The sequence below is a fragment of the Vidua chalybeata genome, chromosome 1, assembly GCF_026979565.1.
Source record: "Vidua chalybeata isolate OUT-0048 chromosome 1, bVidCha1 merged haplotype, whole genome shotgun sequence".
Classification (NCBI taxonomy): Eukaryota; Metazoa; Chordata; class Aves; order Passeriformes; family Viduidae; genus Vidua; species Vidua chalybeata.
The window spans coordinates 3,735,002-3,756,215 of record NC_071530.1 but is presented as its reverse complement, the minus strand read 5'-3'; the positions used below and the strand labels follow the sequence as shown (position 1 = coordinate 3,756,215).

The window sequence follows — 21,214 nt, the reverse complement described above, 5'->3', positions numbered from 1 at the left end:
AATTTAAATTAATTGGAATGTTTAAAAAAATATCTATTAATAGGCTTGGGTTCTGAACCAAGATCTGACATGGCAAGAACCACAGCATGAGAACAAATGGAAACATCCACAGCAAGAGAATTAATATTATGGATTAAATCTCGTTAAACTGGTGCAATGGTAAGAAAAAAAAATAAAATCAAGGCTTTTGTAGCAGGGCTCGTGGGTTTTAGCAGTTAATGTAAACCTTCAGGGAGCTGAGAATAAAATTTCTTTACTCAGAGAATAGTAAAAACTATCACTGTCTGTATAGATATTTTTAAGTGAAGCATTTTTAAAACAAGGATACCAAACCACATCACAAGTACTAAAGGAAGAAAAGATAGCCCCTGAAAATTTCCTGTTTGTCTCCAGAGGAAATTGCTTGTTTTCTTTAGGGCAGTAGTACATTTTTGCTTATTTGTCCATTCTCCAGCTTAATTGAGGGAATTCAATAACAGAGGGGTCTTTACCTGGTACCACAATTGTCTCCTGGAGGCTTTTCTGGCCTGGCTGGGAACATTCTGAGCCCTGAGTATTTATTAATGTGTAATTGATGGGAAAATGCTGATCTTCCTGGCATCCAGAGCTGGAGCTGGTGTTTGACTGCTGCAGCTTCATTGAGCTGAGGAGATCTGAGGCTGAGGCACAACGTCAACCTGTTAAATCAAATATACAGAGCCTGACAGGCATCCTGGAGGAAACTATAAACAGCAGGAGGGCGAAAATGTGGCCTGAGAGTTCTGCAAGGCACAACTCATGGATTAGAAAGGAGTAAAGAAACCCTCTGTGTGCTTCCCTGGACAAGTCCTGTGCATCCCCTCTCTAGGAACCACTGGGAGGTGTCAGAGAAAACTCAGCTTTTCCAGGCTCTCGATGCTAATTCTGTGCCAAGTGGAGTCAATGGAGGCTTTCAGAGCAGAAATGTGACACGTTTCCTTACACATTTACACACACAACTCCTCCTGAGGGCATTGATGACTGTGTTTGGAATGGGTAAGGTCAGGTTTGGCCCCTTTTCATTCCTTTGTTAGGAATTCTTGCTTGATGAACGAGGTGGAGAAATGAAAGAGCTGGAATTGTCCCCCCAATTCCTGAAATGCATTGCACAGGCTCAGAGCTGGTTTATAACCCCATGGAAATGCCAAGTCTTTAATGCTTATTTGTGACTCATAAATTTTGAGAACTTCAGATTTCCTGGAGTTTGTCTAGAAATATAAGATGAATATTAATTTGGTGAAATTGCCAACAACCATACTGTGATGTTTGTGTTATTCCAGTAACAACATAGAAAGGATGATCCTACTTGGCTCAAAATTCAGATATGCCCAAAATTCCCCACTGAAATACTATCTCCTTCTGGGCTGGTAATAGAGGAGATAATAAGCAGCTCTGTGGTATAAATGAGTGCTTCAGCTATTACAGAATATTAACTCTTTTCTTGGGTTTGGCTGGGTAAAGAAAAAAAAATACAAAACCTCACAATTCCTCATCCTCTGAATAGAAGTTGTTTATTTCTCAGCAGCAACATTTAACCAGAAAAAAAAAAAAAAAAAGTTTCTCCCAAGCAACTTTCCCAGAGGCACATCAAAAAGTTAAAGTGCAAATAAAAAAAATTGTCTGTCTCTGACCATCTGTGCTAAATGCAAGTCCTGGAGAGGAACTGAGTTTTACTGCCTGTCTTGGTCTGAGATACAAATTTTATGTGCTCTGGTTTAATATAATAATCATTCTCCCCTCTTTCTCTCCATGGCACTAAAACACAAAGCCCTGGATAATTTCTCCTGGGCCTGCAGAGGGTGGGAGGAGGGAGCTTAGCCTCGTTCCTGGAGGGTGTCTGCTGCCCAAGGAACGGAAAATATGATTTCTGCTTTGGGAATTGAATGAGTCCCCTTTAGAGCTCTTAAGGCTGTATTTATAGGAAGGATAATCTAGCGGAGGACAATATGTTTTGTCCCCAGGTTCTGCTGAATGCTTCCATTGTTGATGCAGGATACAATCCAAAGCTAATTTATAAGCAGCTTCTGAGTCCTCCTGTCGTATAATTTTAAGTGAAACTCTTGAGATCTTTGCCTGTCTCTCCTTACTAAAGAAATTAGACTTTTGTACTTCCTGGATCCCTAATACTCAATTAATGGGTGTAGAAACATCCATTTCAGAGTGATACTGTTAAATAACAAGGGTAGAAGTGAATATTGAAGTTAAACAGCCAGGGAAGAAGTCTCTGAATCAATTCTGACTATCACTCAAGGGATGGTTTATAGCTGTGGAGATGTGGGACAGACTTCCAGGAGAATAATAGTATATTATCAATATGGAAATCATCAAGTTCTTCTCATGACAGAGTTGGAGCTGAGGGAGTGAGAAAAGTCAAACAAAATGACAGGCAAGACAGTGGGATGTGGTTTGGAGGGAAGCAGGGAGACGAATTTCTGAGATTACATTTGTAGAACATCTCACTAAAGAACTTTGCCAGCCAAACACTTAAATGATAGCTAGTTGGCATAAAAAAGAATGATTAATATTTCAAAAGACGAGGGGATGAAGAGACAATGAACCATCTAAACTATTGTGAAGAGTTTTCCTTATTCAGTAAAAGAAGGAAAGTCAAAGAAGGGAAATTTTAAGCTAGAAGAAGAAAATGCTGTAAGACAGCAAGAATTTACTTGAATAAAATGCTAATTTTAAGAAAAATGTCTGCCAAAGCAGACATTTAGGTAGGATGGTGAGGATATGCCAGGAAGAGAAGTCCCAGCCATTAAAAATGCTGTGGCTTAAATTTTCTCCCTCCAAACCACACCAGCAGGCAGGGCTTGCTCTGGTGTTTCATAAGAATGGGGAAAGCTGGCATTCCCCTGCTAAAAAATAGACTTCTGCAATACAAGAGGCCTCTTTTTTTTTTTTTTTTTTTTTTTTTTTTTTTTTTTTTTTTTTTTTTCCTGAAGCAATGAGAAACTAATCCCTGTTATATGAAAGGAAGCTGGGCCCTGGAAGCTCCAGTCCTGGGCTAAGGTTTTGTTGGATGAGAGGGAGCTCAGCCCCATGTGATGGAACCACCTTGCATAACAAAGTGTCTTATCCATGTAACGGGAAACAGGTTTGAACTTGATATACTTTCACTGGTAATGAGAAAAATATGAAGCCACTAGAGAAGTACACAGTGGGGTTTACCTTGGGCCAGTTTAATTTCCTGTCCCCGTTTCTCTTCCGAAGGCGGACAACTTATAAATATCCTGTCCTTAAAAAAAAAAAAAATTAAAAAAAAAAATCAAAAGGAAAGAAAACATACCATTAATTTGCCCAAATTTTTGCTGTGGGAGTCAGTCAGCTAAACATGGCAGTTAAGAGCACTTCTGGGAAACAAATTCTGTAGTTCCTATCTCCTGTGTGATGTTATGGAGAGCTGGAAGCGATGTGGCCACTGCCCATGTTCTAAGACATAAAGCAGGTGCTCCTCTCAGCTAACTGCTCTCATGTTCATGTCTAGAATGTTTTTTGGGGTTTAACACTCCTCATTTGAATGTCTCTTGAGCCACTGTGCCTTCAATGCTTCCTTAGTTTCCAATCAGTTGCATCTCAGGAGTTTTCTGAATGAGATGTAACTTCTGTACATTTACTGAATTCCAGTAGATTTTTATTCCATGACCTTGTTCAGATTCACAGTGAACTTGGAGGAAAAATTATTAATCATGGGATCATTAAGGCTGGAAATGGTGGAATTCAGCTCACAGGAGGATGCACCTCCCTTGGGGTGTCTACATGTTCTGCTTCTTTTCTGGGAGCTGTGAGGTCGAGGGAGAATTACTCACTGCAAGCTGATGCAGCCAAGATTGATTCAGCTGATCCGATAAATGTGTCCACAGACAACTCTCACATCTTGCCAATGATTCAGCCCATTTCTTATGTGTCTTTCTGGTGCTTCTTCTGTCAAAACACTGATGTTAGAATTGAAGTTTAGTGGAATTATTCATGTGAACAAAAAAGGAAAAGAAGTCTATGTAGACTCTCTTGGAGATGAATATGGACTTGTGTGTTTCATTTAACCCCTTAGAGCATGTTTGGCTCCTTTAAGCACTAAATCCACTCCTCAAGTGTCCCAGGTCTGAAGCCTGAAAAGCTCAGGGAGTTGCTGTGCTGTTCTCTGCCCTCTGACATTTTTTTCTGTTACCTTAATTAGCATTACTGGACAGCAAAGAGAAGATTTTAAAGATTTCCCAGCAGATACATCAAGGACAGATGCAGTGTCAGCCCACATCTATGTGACCACTGGTAAGAGGTACCAGTGCAGGGAAAAAGACATTGCAGTGTGGGTACAGGTCACTGGAAAGGGTCCTCTTCACCCCAACACTGCACTAGAAGTGGCTGTGTCTTGTTTCAAAGCATTATTTTATCTGTTTAGGAACCAGAGATATTGGTCACCTTGTATTTTGGATATTCTCAGTAGCAGAATGGCAGATGTTAAGAACAGCTGTTGATACTTAGTCAGGTCTCTAATGTGTGGTACTGCTTCCTACTAAATTCAGATCAAGCTTTAGACAAGCCTTAAGCTTCTGGAGTCTGGTATTCTACAAAATATTATACAAAAGTTCAAGATTTTCTTAAAAACCTGAATAACATACAGAAAATACAGGCAAGGGATGATAAATTCATGTTGGTTGTGCCTCCCTGTGTTCTGTCAAGGGCTTAAACCAGCAGATTCAAAAGGTGCGAAATGTTATCTGGGTAAGACTTGCAAATCTTCTGTGGATGAGGATGACATATAAACATAAACATAAACATAAATATAAATATAAATATAAATATATAAATATAAAATATATTTTATCTATAAATCTATTTATATATGAATATATATAAATATAAATATGCACATGTACATGTATATTTTAACTTGACAGAAGGGAATGTACCTTCCTATTCCCTTTCTAAAGCTTTTCTGGGGTGTGCTTGGGTGATCACTGGTGCTGTTCCATGTGTACCATGGATGGCCCAGGCTGCTGCTGCAGTGATAAGTTACCTCTGATAAGGAGGAGAATTAATTCTCTGTTATCCTACCCTTGCACACTGCAGATCCACAGGCCCCAGCAAAGCAGGACATCCAAGGTTTGCCTGGGTTTGTCCCATTTTGGAGCACGGCCCAGAGTCCTTGCTCTCACAGTAGAATCTTAATGCTCCTGGCAGGCTGTGTAAAATTACCCGGCTGGAGGAAAGCAAAAGGTTTCCTATGATATTTCCAGGTTTTCTTTGATTCCACACAGCCCATCAATAAGTGTTGATTAGCAGGGAGAATGACCTCAAGTCACGTCAGCTGTAGGATGTGTTTTTCCTGGAGGGAAAGGAAGAATATGATTTCCGCCTCTCGAAGATAAGGGTTATCACAGGTTTTTAAAGAATAATTTTGCTCTTATTGTCTTTTATAGAAGCCCTTCAAGTGAAGGGAAAGCCCAATGGCTGGCCAGTGTTTAATCTTTTAAAATGTCAAGGCTTTGTCAAATGCTAACATTGATGCGTCAGACCTCAGCTCTGGGTTCTCTGGGGTTATTGTGATAGAAAAGAATTTGGTTTCTTATCTGCTTTTGGGCATGTGCACATCAGTCACTTATTTGCTACCTGGCTTTTAGGTTTGGCCATTTAGCCTTCCAAATGTGAGATAAGATTTTCCAGAGTGTATATAGTCCTGATTCTTAAATTAGTTTTGATACAAGGAAACTCACAGGAAGCCTAATTTGTTGAGAGACAAAAATCCTACTCTTTCTACAGTGAAAAAAAAAAAAAAAGTGTTTATTTTTAAAACTTACAAAAGCAATAAAATATTAATTCAGAGATATCAAGCATGAATTTCCAGATCCTGCAATTTTAAGTGCATCTTATATGGATGCATTTATGTCAGATTCACACTTCTCATATGTAAGTCCTAATAATGATGAAAGTTTCATTAATGGATTTCAGTTTCTACTTTGTGGATGCTGAAGGAACCAAAACACTCATCCTTTCAACGAGAATTCCCTTCTATTTGTGGATAAACCACTTCCAACTCAGAGGATATTGCTCCTGCATGTTAAAGAAACAGCTATAAAAATACATTATTAGTGTTTCAGAACAGCAGGATTTAAAAATCAGATTTATTCTGAGGAAAGACTCAAATGACTTTTTTTCATTGCTTAGGAATTTGATATTAAACTTTGGTACAGAGAAGAAACAAGAAATGTGAACAGCGCCTGTGGAAAGTGAAATGGTTCAGTTAGCCATCTTTAAGTTTTAAGGTTTTTCAAATATTAGCTTTGGGGAAATTAGGGCATATATCAGAATATCAGATTAATAGCAGGATTTCCTGTGGTTTCATTGTTCTGGACAGGTCACAATAACATGTAATTATGTTTTTTGCCACGAATGACCCAGCAGTTTTTAATGCAGGGGCTCTGACAGATGTGATAACCCACTGATAGCACAAATTAATATAAGTTTTGCAGAGTTTGCTTCCTACTCTGATTCACATTCTCAGTTCTCTGGCCTGTGGCCAAGCTCATGTTTCATCCCATCCATGCAAGCAAGTTATTTCTGCTTAACATCAAGTTATTCAGCTCAGTAACAGACTTGCCTTGACATAGTGAAGACATCACTGAATACAGCAATTAAAAGCAGAACTCAAAACTTGGTATAACATCACATGGTTTGCCTCCATGGTTTCTTGTTAGGCACAAGTTTTTAGCAGTACTCCTGAAATACGACAGCATTTCTGCTCTGTAATGTCCATTTCTGTGAAACACCATGGTTTCAATATGCTCTACAGAACTTACAAGAAACTGCTGATTTCATGACTAATAATTCCATTGGAATATTTATCCCTGACTGTTTCAGTTTTTCTAGATAATCCACTTCAGTAGGAAATCTAAGCACTCCCATCAGCCCCTTGGGATTCCTTAATTGGGGATGTTTTTAATGTATCCCAAAGAAGTTAAATGAGCTTCAGTTTGAGTCTAAAGCACCAAAAAAGTAGTTCAGCTGCGAGTTAGGTATCTAAGCTCTCTGTAGTCAAATGAGATCTATTAAAAAAAAAAAAAAAAAGACTGAACTTTCAAATGATCCCCTTCATTTAATCAGGTGAATAATTGACTACATCATTGACTACACCATTATCTGTGCAAATTAGAGATACATTGACTAAATATTAATATCTAGAGATGTTTTATGTACTTTTGGTCTTCTGTCACATCTACGAGTCCCCCATAAACTCTGTGGAAATCTCAGGGTATTTGCTGTGGCATTAGAGGCATATTTTCAGGCAATTAATTCACAGTATAGGTGGAACATTAATATCTTAATGTTAATGTAGAAGTCCCAGAAGCAATGAGTGACTGTCCTAAAGCACCACAGCTCACTTCTGAAAGGTAAACTCTGCTGAAGGTGTCTCTCTGGCTGATTTGTTTCTCACACATAGATCAGTTCCACTCTCACTGTGCCCAGTGGCTGAGTGTTCACTTTGGCTGAAGCAGCAACCACTCAACCATGCTGGATCAAAAAAAAAATAGGCTTGAGTACAGCAGAGAGGGTTTCAAAACTAACTTCTCTTCAATTTTTTCTATTTCTTCCTATTTTCCCCCCTGTGAAGCAAAAGGAACGCCAGGAGGGAAATGGATGTGCAGGTCTGCATTTTCATATTGAGGAAATACTGCAAAGCTTTGTTACACGGCTTGAAGTCATGCGGGAATATGAAATAACGTTTTCCTTCTTGTCTCCATGCAGCTTTCAGAGGGAATCAATGCAGGCCAAGGGCTGGGAATTGAAATCATTGCCACCTTCCAGCTGGTGCTGTGCGTCCTGGCCACCACAGACCGGAGAAGGAACGACGTCTCGGGATCGGCACCTTTGGCCATTGGTCTCTCTGTTGCCTTGGGCCATCTTCTTGCTGTAAGTTTTAGCCCTCAGAGGTTACATCTGCCATATCCCACCTCAGGGTGGGCCAGTGAAAGCAGGGAGGTGATGGGCAAGCTTCATCTCTGCCTCACCTCTGGTTCTCTTTCCACTCCTAGATTGATTACACCGGCTGTGGAATTAACCCAGCCAGATCTTTCGGCTCCGCGCTCATCGCCAACAACTTTGAAAATCACTGGGTAAGTTGAGTAAATTTGTTGAACTCACAAGAGGCTCTGAAAACACATAGCCTACAAGATCAGAAACATTTCAACACGTATCATTAGGACCAAGTCAGAGAGTTAGCATTTCCATTTCATCTAACAAAGAATATTCTCCTTTAAATCCTGACCACCCTCAGGCAAAAAAAGTCCTCAGGCTCATTCAGTCTCTGTGCTCAAAGTAATACAGTAGATTTGCTTTGGTTATTCCCCTTTATATTTATTTATTTCAAACATTTTAATTGTTTAAGCCTTATTACACAGACTCCTGTGTATCCTATTTATTGTTTAAACTAAGTTTGTAAAGTGCTACTGCTTAATCTGGTAAAATCCAGTTTTGAAAGATTCTTAAGCAGGTTTATAAAGTGAAATGGATCGTCCAATTTTTAAGAGCTAATAAAATGTTCAGCATCTTAAAGCTGAGTGTTTGCTTATGTGTTTTCAAGGATAAGTGCTCTGGAAACACTATACATTTTAGATAATTCCTTGTGTTTAAATGTGGTTAAAATGAGGTTCCTCACAAAAATTTACTTATTTCACTAAAGCTCAATAAAGAAGGCTGCTATAAAGTTGTAAATGAGCATGTGTTCTTGAATATATAAAATGGGGTTTGTTCCAACTCTCCTACTCATGATTTTGGCAGCCAGTTGCATAGGCACAGGTGGAAAATTAGTGGTAATACAATGGGGTTGTGAAAATTTTGGATATGGATTCCATTTTCATATAAAGAGTAAAGCATAAAAGGAGGACCCTGGGGAAAGTTTGGCAGTGTTTACCACTTGAGCATTATTATTAGGACACTAAAGGGAAGTGACTGAGGAGCTAATATTTTCAGAATTTAATAGGAAAATTATTATCCTTTGTAGAGACAGAAGAAGATAGAGGTAATAATTTGTGTGAAACTACTGATACTGCTAAATAAAAGAGTTGCCACACTCAGTAGTGCTTTGGCCCTGCAAAGTCTTCCATATCTTCTGTTATTTCTAACAAAATCAACTTGTCTACTAAAATCCTTTTATTGCCTCTCCTTCTAAATTTTAATTTTCTTCAGTGGTTAGGCCAGTTCAATCACAGCAATATTACCAGCTAAGCAGCATCTAGGGTCAAATTAAGCTCCTAATTAAGTCCTTGTTAAATATTACTTTCAAATTCACCTATCACTGGAATTTAATAGGAGAATGGAAATTAATGCCCTGTTGTTTTAAAAATTATGCTCTCCTGCCAACTCTATCTGGAGTAGCAGAGATGTTTTAGCAGTAGGCAACTGATTTTAAATATCACAACTTGAGAGCATAGTTGCAGTTATTCACCTCTGGGTCTATCACCGACTCATGGTGACAAATTCCTGGTTTTATGCCACGTGGTTAAGTAAACATTCAGGTGGGCAGGCTGCAAATTTCACTGTGAAAATCCTCAGAGGAGCTTCAAATACAGAGATACCTGATGCAATGGCTTGGATTTGTATTCCAGATTTTCTGGGTGGGCCCAATCATTGGAGGAGCGAGTGCTGCCCTGATTTACGACTTCATCCTGGCACCCAGAACCAGCGACCTCACCGACCGCATGAAGGTGTGGACCAGTGGCCAAGTAGAAGAGTATGACCTGGAAGGGGATGACATGAACTCCCGGGTTGAAATGAAGCCAAAATAAAGAAGGGCATGGAGAGAGGGGAAAAAAAAAAGAAAAAAAAAAAAAAAAAAAAGCAGCACATTGGTTTCCGAAGATTTTATCAGTGTTATAGACTCTTTGTAAACCAGCAAGCAGTACTTTGTTTTTGTAATTCAATACAGTTTTCCTTTTTTTTTTTTACCCCTGATCCTAATAGCATTTTTATATCTGGGGTTTTTCAATTACAGTCTTTAGATTGAGAAGTCATGACCTAAACAAATTGGGGTGAAGTTTATTTAGGTCGCCTTTGCATGACCTAAATAACTGAAATGTAACCCTTCCCTTGGTACCACCCAATTTTGAGGTGTATTTAGCATGGGGGGGTTCTCCCACCACATCACTCAGTAATGATAAATAGTTCCAATGACCAGTTTGTTTCCTGAAAGAATAGTTATTGAGGACAGAGAATCATCTGTACCAATAATGGAGGCCTTACACTTGAAAAAACAGTATTTATACAAAAATGCAAGGCTGGCATCTAATGCCAGCAATGAATGGGGAAGAAACAGTCTTAAATCAGTGTCCGAAAGCATCTTTTGGAAGGAAAGGTTACTAAAGATTAGTTGGTATGTAAAATTACCCATAACTTCCTAAATGATTGATCATCTTTGAGAAAGAGGGCCAGAAAAGCTAGGCAGGGTAAGAATTTCCAGAGTCACAGGATCTTTCAGACTTTCTAGTGCTTCATTCTCCCTGGACCTGCATCCAGCTGCTTGTGAGGGGAGAATATAGGTGACAAAAAGATGTCGGTATAATTCCTGGGAAGTAATAACTAGAATTCAAATTGGAGAGTAGCAACAATGGCAACAAGAGTGACGTGGTGCCAGTGTGTAAACAGGATCTGATGGCTCCTGCGATTGCTCTGTTTTTGTTTGCCTTGTGAAATTCATCGTGTGATTTAAAGCAAAACAAAGAGAAAAGAAGTCCCCTTTCTCTCTGACCCTACTCCAATAGCCAGCGCTGTGACATTCAGGGACCACAAACAGATGAACACACGGTATATTTTCTAACGAGGGACAAATAAATACCTGTAAGTCCATTTTGGGGGTGGTTGCTTTGGTTTTTATATATATATATATATATAAATGTTTATATATATGTTTTATACAGAAAGCCTAGTGTACTGTTTTGTAAGAAAATAACAGCATAAGCGGAAAGAATTGCAGCAGTGCTTAGCGAAATAAACAACACTGGAAACGAGAAAGAAAATTAACACTCTAAATGACATGGAAGATTATTTTCTGTTTAAATTTCTGTGTGTGTGTGCTACTTATGATTTCCTGAGTAACTCAAAGCATTAGCTGGTCTTACCTACTAACTATAGAATATAGTTAAAGCAGACACGTGCTGATAAACTTGTTCTGCACTAAACAATTTTCAATAACGAAGCCCAGAGGAACTGATGGAAAATCAGCACACTCCAGCATTCAGCAAAAACCCCCAGAGGTAATTGGATGGATTCTCCTCTCTGAGAGACAGTGTGGGGCTGGGAGGTGAGGTAGGATTGGCATAGGAATCTGTATGGGTTGGACCATTTAATCAACTTGAGCAGATGGAAAATGAAAAAAGAATAAAAATGAAAATCACCAGCAAAATAAACCAGAATATATTTTATCTTTCTTGTCTACATTTGGTGTGCTATCCCATGTATTGCCTATGTACATAGAGCATGATTGGATTTTGGGGTGGTTTAAAAATAAACAAAATCAGTTGTGCTAACATATGAACTGTTCATGACTCTTCATTTTTAATTTGTCATGTAATGCAATTTAATTTTCTGCACCATTTTTCAGGTGTCCACCTGTAAGACTGTGCCAATTTTTACTTTTCCACTCTTCACTTGATGCTTCCCTTTAGGGAAAGGAATGTTCTTTGTTTTTATGGCGGGCAAAGCAGACCCTCAACTGGAAGTGAACTCTTCCAAATTATACTTAGAAATGAAGCAGAGAACCAGGATCTTATACCCACTTTCTAGAATATCTTTCCAATTTTATCTGTTGTTATCCCAGTGTCTCTGTTGACTCCAAATTAACCCTTTTTTGCCTTACAGAATCTCGGTGCCAGAGAGAGAAAGCCAGAACAGTTGCAGAACTCACCTGCAGTAAATAGTTTATTTTGACAGGTTTCAGGTAACTTAAGGGTTAATGGTGCCGAAAAATGTGAGATTGACAATTTGTTCCTCAGTCTACACCTTGCAAAGGACTTGGCTTATTTTTTTATGCTTCAAAGGCCAAATCTGTGAAGACAAAAACCACTTTCTTTCCATTTGGATTGTGATAGGACTGCACCATATTAGCTGCTCTAGTTTATGATCATTAAAATAATGAATAAAATAGATTAAAGGTGTACAATAATTGTTTCACTAGTGAAGAAACAAACAAAACAAAAATAAAAGCCCAAATCAAAGTAAATGAAGTGTGATTTGTTTGTGTATTTTGTAGAATCACAGAACCATGGAAAGTTTTGTGCTGGAAGAGACTTTAAAAATAATCTTATTTCAATCCACTACTGTGGGCAGGGACTATTTCCACTAGACCTTGTATTCATAGTGACAATGTTTAAACAATTTACAGTAAAGTTCTTAAGAAAAAAAAAGTATTTAAGGTGAATTCCAGGCTTAAACCCCTCCATTCTTCTTAAAGAAGGAGAAGCTTAATGTGTATTTTAAAGTGCTTTTGTAGCACTTAGACCCTGAACTGAGAGCAGGGATTCAGGCCATGGCTGCTAATGGTGCTCCCACTCCTGGCACAAATGGTTTTGCTTTGTGCTGGACAAGCACCCTTCAAACTTATCATCAGCTCATTAAAATAGTTGAAAAATACCCAGCAAAGGAATTAAAGGCATGAAGCAGCAAGTATCGAAACTGCTAACGAGTGTCAAGTGGGCAAATGTGATCACCCAGAAACTCAACAAAACGTCCCTGACAAAGCAAGCCTGGGACATGGGTGTTCAAACAGCTCCTGTGGTGTCTGCACTGAGAGCTCCTGATCCACGGACTAACGGGGGCTGTCTGTGCCCTGGTGATTCCCTGGGCACAAACCTCTGTATTTATCACACATTCTAACAGGAAAAGGCCATAGAATCCTAGGGATGCCTCAGGTTTTAGCTTTTATATTTTTCAGATCCTGTGCTGCTTTCGTGTGTGAGTCTGAGCTTCACATGAGGGGATGCTGAGCTCTCTTCACAGAGTAGGGAGGCAAAACAATTCCTTCTCCAGCTGGGCACCAAGGACAAATGATCCAAATCTCAGGCCCAAAAGCACAAACAAGGTGGGCTGGAGAGAGAAAAACAAGCAGGATGGGAGTGCCTGGGCTAAAGCTGGAATGGGACAATGAACTGCAATATGCAAATAGACCAAAACTATAAAAGTGAGACCTTATGACTGGTTGTCCATTTTTGTGACCATTTTGGTTCATCTTAGGTGTAGCCCTGTCTGGGCTCTGGTGCTGCCCACAGTGCATCCGTTGAGGCCTCTTAATAAATCCCTACTTTATTTTTAACTCTGTCTAATCTCTGTTCTAGGTCAGCCTTCACAAGGCATCAGGTTCTGGTGACTGTGGCAGGACAGAAGGCATCTGGGAAAGCTCCTTGGACCAGAGCCAGAGGAATGGTTTGGATTGGAAGGGAGCTTAAATGTCACCCAGTTCCAAACCCCAGGAACACCTAGAGAAACCTTCCACTACCTCAGGTTGCTCCAATCCCCATCCAGATGGCCCTAGGACACTTCCAGGGATGGGGCAGCCACATCTTCTCAGGGCCACCTGTGCCAGGGCCTCCCCACGCTCTGAGTGAAGATGATAAAGGGTGGATGCTTCCCTAGATTATCCAAGAACCCCCTACCATGGTCTCAGTCCCACGCCTCAGGTACCTCACAGCATCCCAAACACTCACACTCTCTGTAAAGGAAAAAACACAAGGAAACATTCCCAAATCCAGAACATGGGTGTCAGTGCCTCTATGGGCCATCCCAAATATCCCAAATTTTTCCTGGGCAAAGCTGAGCAAAGCAAAGATGTTCAAATTTTCTTTTTCTGAGTGCAGGTTGCCATCCCAGGAGCGTGCATGTGTTCCCACTCTGTGGTTTGCACAGGTGACAAAGCATCCTCTGCTTATTCCAACACAAGACAATTTACAAAAAGCCTGAGGACAGTGCTTTGGATTCGTCCCTGAGAAACCCCTGTTGCTCCACTGAGTGTATAGACAATCTAGGGAGATTTGGGCCCTAACTTTACCCACCTATCTTTAGAACTAAATGCATGTTCTGCCTCCCCATTGTAACTGCAGCAATTTAATTTTAGATTTCATGTTGCTCTACTCTACATAGACTTTTAACACGTGCAAGGAAAGAAAGGCAATTGAAACCTAACATAATGACAGCCAGCACTCCAGGAAGCTTCCATTGTCCTTCCATATCCACCAGCTGCATCAGTCACAATTCACAGCTTAATGTTTTTAAAAATTACAAATATAGAGTTGCTCATCGTATTTCAATGTTTTTGCTGCTTTTACCCAGCTGAAGTTTGGATGTGCCAAGTATCACACAATAAATTATATTAGGAATATGGATGTTATGATTCAGTTAGAGCCTGGGCTTGTGTCAACATCTGTGTGCAAACATTTGTGTCAAGAATAGTTCTGAGTTTCCTTCAAACTTGATGCCCTTGAAAGTACCACGTTTTTTTGTGTATAAGTTGTCTGATATTATCTAAATTAGCCCAGAATTCTTTCTGGGGACAAATGCATCATTTTATAGACTTTCCAAAGCTGAATCATGAAATAGAAATTCTGCTTAAATAGATTAATTGCTAATTAGCCATTAGACATTAGCCACCTATGAGATCACTTTAGATTCTTGAAATTAATTTGCCAGGCAGGGCTATGAATGACATTCCTGAGAAGGCACAATCCCTGCTGACTTCAAGGTTCCCCTTTGCTACTGGAAAGTAAAACTTTCCAGGGGTCTGTACTCCTGACCACTCCCATGTAGCCATGGATGCTTGCCCATGGCCATTCCTGTTCCTCTACAGGCCTGCTGCCTGTAATTCTGTGATAAATTATTCTGTAGTCCAGAATTTGGTAAGGGCAGAGCACAAAATAAACACAGGAACACAGAATGGATGGAGGGAAGTGACACAGGGCACACGGCGTGGCTGGTTCGTGGATTTTAATAGCACTCAGGAGGATTCATTCTCCTTTCACCTTGGTTGAACTCTGTGCCCTACTGTCCCAGAGCCATACCTGTTTGAACAAGAGGCTTTCACTTTTTTTCAATCATTTTGTTATCAGGTTTATAGGTTTGGATAAAAAAAGAACCCCAGAAACTCAATACACTCCCTTGCTCATGATTTCCTGAACTTCCTGATCTGTCATGCCCTAAAGTTTGCCATGAACTGCCCTCATTGTGCCTTTTCCTCTGTTTTGTTTCTATTCTTGTCTTAGAGCAGGAGTTGAGAAGCTGATGGAAAACGATGAGTGTAGTGATAATATTGGCCCTTTTTTAGTAGCATTTCTAGAAAATTTTTACCTCTTTCTAATCTTTTCCTTTACACTTTATTTTCAAGGTCATGAGAAGGACCATTATCAATTAGAGCTGATCCCTCCATTTAATCTCTTCTCCCTTTATCTTGTGCTCAGTTCCCTGCTCTAAAGGGTGTATCCTTACTCCTAGACAAAACCCTGGAGGGATCATGTATTAATTCATTTTTTTTTTCTTTGCCATTGAAAGCAAACAGAACAATGTTTCCTGGAAGCATGGGAGCCAAACAGAAACTCTTGACTAAAAGTGGCTGCTAAGTGCAATTGCTGGAAACAGTCTTCGTTTTTTTTTTTTTATTTTTTTTTCCCTGAAAAGTAAATGGAGCACTTGCAGGTATCAATCTGTCCAAAAGACAGATGTGACTGTAAAAACAACGAGCTGCAGCACACACTTGATTTCCTTTGGGAATCTCCAACTTTTTCTTGTTTCACCATTTCACATTATTACTTAATTAAGAAGAACCTGGCATGAAATAAAGGGGAGAGAGAGAAATGATGGGCCTGCCTGATGCTATATTCTATCAATGCCATGTGGGAAGAGTGTTGCTATGTTTTCTGTCTTGGAGCCAGATCTGATTTACTCAAAATTATTTAACATTGTTCAAGGAGTGAAAGAGGAACTAAATTATATTCCTATCTGGCTTTACAGCGGTTTGTGTTGTCATGGCAATGTGAAATGTTTTTTTCTGGTACTAGGGAGAGGCAGTCCATGCTTTCATGTGGGCTGTAACAGAGCTGACCTCAGCTCTGTCTTGTCAAGACTCAAGCCAGGCAAGGGAGTGAATCTCAAACACCTGTTCCAAACTGTGAAAACCAAAAGACCTGTGATGTGCCAATTCCTTGCTAATCCATGTCATTCAATTTCTGTTCACCTTCAAAGTGTTCCTCAATGAGCCTTTCTTCATAAACATTATTGATAAAGGACACCTGATCAGATAGACTGTGATTTATTGGCCAAAATACCCAGGTGGGTATTTTGTCTCTAGAACTTTTATTTTTTTCCATTTGTGTCATTTCTGAGGCTGCCAGATTCACATCTTTTTTTATTTAACCTTTGCCTAGAGAATGCACAGAAAATGCTTTACTTTATGACTCTAGGTTCACATTTCCATTTCCATGGCTTGTAGGGAAAACACTGGAAGGAATGGGAGAGTTGTACTTTACTACCAAAAAAAAAAAAAAAAAAACAAAACCCACCTCAAGAATGCTCAAAGAATGCTCAAGAATTTTCAAGATTTGCCATGTTTTATTAGAAGTTGCATCATGCAGCTAGCTCTTGGCTCTAGCAGACAAGGACTTGATAATTTTATTTACTAATATAAACATATCCTGAAATAATATATCTTGGTGACATTTTAGGAGGGTGTCACTCTCAGTTGTCACCTGTCTCTGCCCCGTTTGTGCACAGAAATGAGCTTTTCCAAAACTGAGCTCTGACAAGGTGGTCCTCCTCTTATGTTCAGTCTAGGAGTGGCTTTTTTTTTTTTAAGAACTTGGAGAAATGACTGATTTCTGTCTCCTGCTCAAGCTTTGGCAGGAGTGAAGTCGTGAATCTGCTCAGAACTTGAACTTTTGGCTTTGATGGGTTTTAAAGACAACCTGGTCCCTGTGTGAACACTTTAGTGATTTGAGCACTTGAGATTCACATGTTTGAGTTGTGTTTCTGTCCTTACTCAAGTACTCTGGCTTGTCACATGAGGACTTCTCACATGGATGTTCAAGCACTTCATGCTTCTATTGCATCTGACCTTTTGTCAAAACATCCAGAGTGGTTAATTATTATGCTGTGGTTTCCACTGCATGAACAATAGCCTCTTTCTTTCCCTAAAGGATTGTTTGTCCAATTAACTGCTTTTGTCTGATATTGTTAAAAAGCCTTGACTTTGGCTCCTTGATACATAATAGCTCTTTCCTGAACCCATTCAAACCTTGAATTCATTGTTAAATTTTAATAATGGCCTCAGAAAAACTGTAGGGTTTCACCACCATGCATTTATTCCAAATATAAACCAGCATAAACTATCTAAATTGTGCCCAGACTTATGAGCTTTGCTTAGTAAAGTCACTTGGATGTTTTGCATGAATAAAGAATATAGAATAGAAATGGAAGAGCTGCAAAGCCTGCAGATTTAATTAATTGGCAATGTATGGGATTTAGTGGTAGCTGAGGTAAGGAAACCAGTGGGATCCCACACTGTGCCAGGCTGGATCCTCAGACTGGCATCTGACTTCCATGTGACTCAACAAAAAGTGGGTGTAGGTGTATTAAACTGTGCATGGAGTCTTACATATGGAAAGGCACAGATGTGGGCCAGAGTTATGTAAAATTACTGATGAGTCTTTGTGGAACACACAGCTCCAACTCTTGTTAGCCCAGTGAAGATATAAAACAATTCTTGGATGAGTTTTGATGGAGATGCAGGTGGCAGCTGATATTAAGTTCATAGACATGATTTGGGCAGCTGTTTTTATTGTTTCTTTGAGGGTTTCGGATTTTTTTTTTTTAATTATAGGTTTGGTTTTTTTTTTATGTGGGAGGGAAACATTATCTCTTCATGCAGCATTCTATTAATGTTTTGAAGCAGAATATTATTTTTAATAATGTTAGGACACTAGATAATTCTGTTATTCCAGGAAGATGTATTTTGACTTGTAAGCCAAGACTTATAAATTTAAATGCTAGCAAGGCAGGACTTCACTTGTGAGCTGATTTTCTCAAGGCCCAATAAAGTCACTGCAAGTCTACTGAATTCACTTAGTGAAACATGAAAATTCTTCAGATGATAAAATTAGGTTTAACTGGATAACTGAAAACTTCCCTGACAATATTGATGGGATCCTGATAGACTCTATTAGAAACCTGTCTCCCTTGTATATGCCTGTACAGATTTATGCAATCAGGACACCAAGACAGGATCTGTAGTTTTGAAGAGAATGTTTTTTTAAAAATCATAAAAGACCCAACAAAAATAAAAGCATTTGCAATACTTGAGATGGATCATTACACTCTGGTTTTTAACTTACAGCTGAGTTTGACAACTAAAAGGCAAATATATGTTATCAAAAATAAAATGTTTTTCCTTGACAGAATGACAAGCACTGGAGAAGACTTTAAATGTAGTCTTGTCTGCTGAGAAAGAAGGATTTTATATTCAACTGCCTCTCAATTACATCTAGATATAGACAGAAATTCTTGGCCAGTCCTGAAATAGACATCCAGCAGAACACTAAAATTTTAGTGTTGTCTAATTAATCCCTGCTTCAGGCTGGTGGAAGCAGTTTGGCTGCTCTGCAGAGACTTTCAGAATCTCAGTCTTCCATGAGACCTGGGACAGAACTGGGGACATTCCCCGGAGATACTTGGAGCCAAAATCTGCTCTAATGGAGATGGAAGTAGGAAGGACAGGCTATGGGGTCCCAGGCTATAGAAGAAACCTTGAATTTGGATATATAAAGCAATGTTTCTAACAGGAGGGCAAGTGTGTATAAAACTTTCTCTGTCCACATCTGTGGCCTCCAACAGCCACCTAAAGCCAAGAAAATCTCTGAGAGTGACATAAAAGTTGCATTTTTCCTTATCCAAATCCAGCTGGTAGTTCACTCAGCTGGCCCAGCTTCTGCCTGATGGTTACATGTGGAAGCCTGAAACCTCCCAACCCCTCTGGAGCTGAGATTTTATAGGAATGGATGCTCCCTTAAACACCCTCATTTGTACAAGGTCAGCCCTGCTGCCTTTCCTGCTGCACTTCAACCCCTCAGGATCCCTGGGATGTGAGCAGGGGCCTTGCTGCTCCGTGCACTTCTGTTTAAGGCAATCCCAGAGGAGTGGTAACTAAAGGAAACCGTCTGCAACCTGGAGTTTTAAAAATAGAAGCAGATGGCTGGAGCTCTGCAACCAGCTGGGCTGCAGTTTGTAAAAGCTCATGAACCATTTTAAGGTCAGGCCTGCACTGTGGGAACAAACAGCCCCTGTTGTGTTTGAACTGGAGACTGAAAAATGAGCCACAGCAGGAGCTGCTCTCTGATCCTTTTCAGACCCTTTCAGGAAGGTTGTCCTGCTTTGTTCCTCCAGCCAAGCAGACTGGAGTTGGGACAGGGCTGGCTGTGCCACAGAGAACATCCCTTGTCAGAATGCTGCATTGGTTTTGCATCTCTCCCTTTCTTCACACACCTCATAACGTTTCCATCTTTTATTTCAGATATTTTTCGTTAACTTTTAACCTGACATGATTTGCTTCTCCTCTTCTTCACACTCGAATATGTCATTGGGCCAGCCCCAATTTTAGAATCATAGAAGGTTTGGGTTGAGAAGGAACTTAAAGATCATATCATTCCAACCCACTGCCATGGGCTGGGACACATTTTGCTGAACCAGATTAGTCAGATGCCAATTCCACCTGGCCTTGAACAGTTTCAGGGATGAGGCATCTGCAAACTCTCTGGTCTTGGTAGCTCTCTTTGCTTAGCACCTGTCCCTGATGATGATGATGATGATGATGATGATACCTCAAGTTTTAGCTTTTATATTTTTCAGATCCTGTGCTGCTTCAGTGTGTGGGTCTGAGCTTCATATGAAGGGATGGTGAGCTCTTTTCACGGAGCAGGGAGGCAAAACAATTCCTGCTCCAGCTGGGCACCAAGGACAAATGATCCAAATCTCAGGCCCAGGAGCACAAACAGCGTGGGCTGGAGAGAGAAAAACAAGCAGGATGGGAGTGCCTGGGCTAAAGCTGGAATGGGACAATGAACTGCAAGGTGCAAATGGAGCAGAGCTGATCCCAGTGAGAGCCCCCGGGAGCGCTCGTGCATTTTGGGACCATTTTGGTTGATCTTGGGTGCAGCCCTGGCTGGGCTCTTGTGCTGCCCAAGGTGGATCCGTGGAGGCCTTTTAATAAATCTCTACTTTATTCTTTAACTCTGTCCAGCCTCTGTTCTAGGTCAGCCTTCAAAAGGCTTCAATGATGATGATGATGATGTTGATGATGATGATGATGTGTTTCACACCTTTGTCACTGCCTTAAAAGGAATTTGTTCTCTCAGCTCTGCAGCATCTTCCCCCATTGGCTTTTGGAGCAGATGTTTTTCATCCATCAGCACACCAGGCAAACAGCACTGGGCTGCTCAGCTCCCACCCTTCTCACAGGGCTTCTGGCACATCCATCTATTCAGGACACCCATTTTTTGGAGTAGGTAAAATTTTTTATTTTCTCTGCTAGTAGCATTCTCAATGAACAGCTTTGATTTGGATTGTGAATGATGAACCATTTATTTTTGTTTTTATTACGCTCTTTGTCTGGAATTTCTTTACATTTTTTTCCACAGAAGAAAGACACTTTTCTTAAATATATCAGGTTTGAAAAAGATGCCCAAAAGCATTTTACAGACCTGGATTTCCTTCTTAATTTGTGTCAAGAGCATTTCCATAAAATACTAGAAGTTACTCTTGAAGTTACTGTCTCACAGCTGGCTGAAAATATCTGGGTGTTCTGCTTGATTTCTTGCCTTTACCCAGCCACCTCATTAAAATCTGAAATGGCAATAAATATTAGGCTGATAAACAAATATCGTAGCACAAGCTGAACTACCTGAAGGCAAAGCTCACATTTCTTCCAGTGAGCAGCAAATCTTTGATGACATTCCAGTGGTGAAGGACATGTGTCATCCTTCAGTGATGAAGTTCTAGAGAATATTTGTGTTGAACAAGAAAACCACTTCCCTGATCTGCCAGGACAGGCCTCTGAGTCTTTTACAGAGAGGTATCAGTGCAATCTGAGCAGCAGAAAGGCAGAAATCATATGGTGGGTACAGTATCCAGCCTGTGTTTGTTGGCATTATGTCACCGAGGAACCTCCTCCCCTGAG

General features: G+C 40.0%; 1 protein-coding gene across 2 annotated transcripts in view; it reads left to right on the top strand.

The window, feature by feature from the left end:
• The window catches only part of AQP1 (aquaporin 1 (Colton blood group)), a 60,260-nt gene extending 48,721 nt beyond the window's left edge, over positions 1-11,539 (top strand). For both annotated transcript variants that reach the window (XM_053937420.1, XM_053937412.1), the window contains 3 exons: positions 7,762-7,926; positions 8,049-8,129; positions 9,621-11,539. In XM_053937420.1, coding sequence (XP_053793395.1) covers positions 7,762-7,926; positions 8,049-8,129; positions 9,621-9,800 — 426 coding nt within the window. In that variant the 3' untranslated portion in view covers positions 9,801-11,539. The remainder of the gene's footprint in view (positions 1-7,761; positions 7,927-8,048; positions 8,130-9,620) is intronic.
• The last annotated feature ends 9,675 nt before the right edge of the window (positions 11,540-21,214 follow it).